The sequence below is a fragment of the Micropterus dolomieu genome, linkage group LG04 (assembly GCF_021292245.1).
Source record: "Micropterus dolomieu isolate WLL.071019.BEF.003 ecotype Adirondacks linkage group LG04, ASM2129224v1, whole genome shotgun sequence".
NCBI classification, from domain to species: domain Eukaryota; kingdom Metazoa; phylum Chordata; class Actinopteri; order Centrarchiformes; family Centrarchidae; genus Micropterus; species Micropterus dolomieu.
This window is the reverse complement of record NC_060153.1, coordinates 30,882,428-30,887,023: the sequence shown is the minus strand read 5'-3', so window position 1 is coordinate 30,887,023 and position 4,596 is coordinate 30,882,428. Positions and strand designations below refer to the sequence as shown.

Here is a 4,596-nt window from a genome sequence, read left to right as displayed (position 1 = left end):
CTACGTTGCCAGACTGGCTGTCAGACTGTAGGACTACAGGTTAAAAAAAGTTGCTTGAAATGTTAAATAACTGAAAATGCTTTAATAAAGGTTTGTTTGCACAATTCAAAAACATGCAAACGTGCCATGTCCAAAAAAAGTAACATAAGCTAAAAGAACAAGCTACTGATTATATTTGTATATTTGTGTTGTCACCTGCACGCTGAGTTGTTTTTCCTTTTGTATAAATAAAAATATTTCCTCCATAAATTGATGGAGAATGTTTCTCATGTTGTAAGGAAAAGATTTTTCTTTTCGTTTTAATACTGCGGCCGTGTTTCTTTTTTGTAAATATGTGCATTTTTCATCTTGAACCTTCTTTATTTGCCGTTATTCACAGTTTTCAAAGCATGCTGCACACAGCTCTTCCATTTCAGCATCAATCAATCCGTGATGAAGAAAGCTGTTGATGCCCATTTATCTGAATTACTTACACCTGGCTCGACATAACTGCTCCCGCTAAGCCTGGTTTGGCCTTTGTAAAACTGATAAAGCCAGGATGCACTCATCACACAGGGTCAAGCCTAGCCTTTTCTGTTATCCTGGATTTCTAAATTCTGCTTTTTTGAAACAGCCCTCGGTTCACTCCAGAGGGAAAACAAAACGAGGGAGCACTTTAAACTGAGTGATGACAACAGCAGTGTGGCAGTTATGGGGTTTATTAATTTAACTTTTGCTGGATTTCATTACAGATCAAAACAGTTAAATAGCCTACAAACAACAACATGATGAACATGTTAAAATAATTCTATTGGGCCTGTTGTGGAAGAACATTTAGTCGCTAAAATAAAAACGTTACAAGCTAATTTTGTATAATAAAGTGTTGTTTTAGTTCCGCTCGTGGAAATGGCGCCAAAATATTTCTGTGTTCTGATCTGGTTTATTATATACAGCCTATATATATATATATATATATATATATATTATATATATTCTGCTTGCTCAGCCTCTCACACTCCGCCTGCTCTGCCCGGCTCAATATCCGATCCCTTTAATCCTGCAATAAATACTCCTCTTTTCTCTAACTCCAGTCTCCTCCGTCTCTTAGTCCTGCACTTGCATCTGCTAGCCTAGCAGTAACAAAGGTAAAAACAAAGTCTTGGTAATAATAACTTGCTCTTTTAGTTTAGTTTTAGCCTATGCTACTCTCTCTCACACACACACACACAGCAGACAGTGACTTACGCACTCGCCGTTATCTCTCCATAATCACGTTTCTCCTTCACTCGTCTTATTTCCAGAAATTTTGGGTATTTATCCTTCAGCTGTTCTGCTTCTATTTGTGAAATACACAGCTTGTGAAATGACCGCTTTCTTAACAACAGACCTTTAAACAATCGGCGTGACACACACAAGATTACTTGTCTGCATGCTGCCTTCTGTACCGTCTCAAATCAGACTCATCAACACATCTTTGTCCTTCTCACCCGTGTGTTGTCTTCTTATGTGGTTTTTCAATTGACCACTATCTCTTAAAGCTTTCCCACATATTTCACAAGAATACGGTTTCTCTCCAGTGTGAATTGTCACATGTCTTCTGAATTGAAAAGGGGCACTGAATCTTCTCCCACAGATCTTGCAGAGGTACGGCTTCTCACCTGTGTGGGTTCTTATATGGAGTTTCAAGTGACTGCTGGTTCTGAAGTCTTTCCTACACGTTTCACAAGAAAACGGCTTCTCGCCTGTGTGCGTTCTCATGTGGAGTTCCAAGTGATTTCTAGATCTGAAAACTTTCTCACATGTTACACAAGGATACGGCTTCTCACTTGTGTGGGTACTCATGTGGATTCTCAAGTTACCATTGGTTCTGAAGTCTTTCCCGCATATGTCACAGGAATACGGCTTCTCACCTGTGTGAATTCTCAGGTGTCTTTGAAATAGTGACTTGTACTGGAACTCTTTCCCACATGTGTCACATGTGAAAGAGTTTTTACCTGTGTGAGGATCATGGTGAACCTCTGACATGGTAGACTTGTGTACATTGTTTCTGGGGCTTCTGCTGTTGTGATCTTGATTCTTTTGTTTTGGCTCTGCATCACTAGTTGATCCTGAGTCTTCATGCTCGCCTCCTTTCTGATCTTGGCTCTCAGCTACATGACAGCTGTGAGAGAGGAGCTGGTGGTCACTTTTCAGTTCTGCTTCACCGTGGTCACTTTCCTCATGAGTAGGACTCAACATAAAGGTGTCAGTCTCCTGCTTCACTACAAGCTGCTCTCCCTCCTGACTGGTCCAGAGTTCCTCCTGTTCCTCTTTAACCTGTGGAGGCTGTGGGTCCTCCTGGTCCAGACCGGGGATCCTCTCCTGAATCCAGAGCTGCTGGTCAGCCAGAACCTCCTCCTCCTTACAGACATGTTGCTGTGGGAGCTCTGGAGGGACAGAGAACAAAAGGAACAGGCTAACGTTACTACTGTGATGTAGGGCTGGGCGATATGACCAAAAATGTTATCACAATAAAAACATTTCATATCGATAATTTTCAGGATATGTCAAATCATTGCCCCCGAGTGAAAATTTCAGAAAGATAGTTAAAGATAGTTAATTATGTGGTTAAACGTTTCTTTACGCTCAGAATGTGATACTTGATGCCAAACAGTCGAACACATAAAAAAATCTGAGGTAGAACATTCGAAACTATTGGGACAAAATCTTTTTTAACAAATATGATTACTTTATTTTTTTCAGTCCTTTTCCTCAACAAAATAAATATTTTAATAGAAAAATTAAGTGCTAATTCATTTGTGATTGAAATTAAACCAAATATTTGACGATATATTGAACATTAATTATATTGTTATTGAGTAAATTTATATTGCTATAATTATCATTAGTTTTATTGCCCAGCCCTACAGTGATGGTAAAGAAAAAAAAAATGCAGAGACACGATGAAATGAGTACCAGTATATTGTATATATGTATTTCATATCGATTTCCTCTGCTTTTTGTAACTTACTGTATATAATGAATGTTTCCTCACCTATCCTGTGTAACTTTATTTCGGGTTTCCAAATGATATCCAGCAGTCTGCGCTGACGATCGATCTCTTCCTCGTACTCGACGATAGTGTTTTTAAAAACACTGAATATTTCTTCAGCAGCAGCAGTTAGTCGCTCGCTGACAAACTCTCTAAAAAAGTCTTCATGCTCGCCTCCTTTCTGATCTTGGCTCTCAGCTACATGACAGCTGTGAGAGAGGAGCTGGTGGTCACTTTCCTCATGAGTAGGACTCAACATAAAGGTGTCAGTCTCCTGCTTCACAACAAGCTGCTCTCCCTCCTGACTGGTCCAGAATTCCTCCTGTTCCTCTTTAACCTGTGGAGGCTGTGGGTCCTCCTGGTCCAGACCAGCCAGAACCTCCTCCTCCTTACAGACATGTTGCTGTGGGAGCTCTGGAGGGACAGAGAACAAAAGGAACAGGCTAACGTTACTACTGTGATGTAGGGCTGGGCGATATGACCAAAAATGTTATCAAGATAAAAACCATTTCATATCATTCGATAATTTTCAGGATATGTCAAATCATTGCCCTCGAGTGAAAATTTAAGAAACCAGATAGTTAATTATGTGGTTAAAAGTTTCTTTATGCTCAGAATGTGACACTTGATGCCAAACAGTGGAACACATAAGAAATCTGAGGCAGAACATTCAAAACTATTGTGACAAAATCTTTAACAAATTTGATTACTATATCCCCCCCCCCCCCCAGTCCTTTTTCCTCAACAAAATAAATTTAGTAGAAAAATGAACTGCTAATTCATTTGTGATTGAAATTAAACCAAATATTTGACAATTTATTGAACATTAATTATATTGTTATTGAAGAAAATTATATTACTATAATTATCATTAGTTTTATTGCCCAGCCCTACAGTGATGGTAAAGGGAAAAAATGCAGAGAGATGAGGAAATGAGTACTAGTATATTTTTAAACACTTTGGGTTTCATATCGACTTCCTCTGTTTTGTATAACTTACAGGTGCTGGTCATGTAATTAGAATATCATCGAAAAGTTGATTTATTTCAGTAATTCCATTCCAAAAGTGAAACTTGGATATTATATTCATTCATTCATTCCACACAGACTGATATATTTCAAGTGTTTATTTCATTTAATTGTGATGATTAAAACTGACAACTAAAGAAAATCCCAAATTCAGTATCTCTGAAAATTAGAATATTACTTAAGACCAATACAAAAAAAGGATTTTTAGAAATGTTGGCCAACTGAAAAGTATGAACATGAAAAGTATGAGCATGTACAGCACTCAATACTTAGTTGGGGCTCCTTTTGCCTGAATTACTGCAGCAATGCGGCGTGGCATGGAGTCCATCAGTCTGTGGCACTGCTCAGGTGTAATGAGAGCCCAGGTTGCTCTGATAGTGGCCTTCAGCTCTTCTGCATTGTAGGGTCTGGCATATCGCATCTTCCTCTACACAATACCCCATAGATTTTCTATAGGGTTAAGGTCAAGCGAGTTTGCTGGCCAATTAAGAACAGGGATACCATGGTCCTTAAACCAGGTACTGGTAGCTTTGGCACTGTGTGCAGGTGCCAAGTCCT

The 4,596-nt window shown here is 39.0% G+C and overlaps 1 protein-coding gene across 1 annotated transcript; it reads right to left on the bottom strand.

Annotated features, from left to right (window-relative positions):
• Positions 1-698: 698 nt before the first annotated feature.
• On the bottom strand, positions 699-3,352 carry LOC123969271 (zinc finger protein 233-like). The gene is made up of 2 exons (XM_046046504.1): positions 3,014-3,352; positions 699-2,405 (listed from the first exon to the last, which is right to left on the bottom strand). The coding sequence occupies exons 1-2, from the start codon at positions 3,267-3,269 to the stop codon at positions 1,429-1,431; spliced, it is 1,233 nt and encodes a 410-aa protein (XP_045902460.1). The 5' UTR covers positions 3,270-3,352; the 3' UTR covers positions 699-1,428.
• Positions 3,353-4,596: the final 1,244 nt, after the last annotated feature.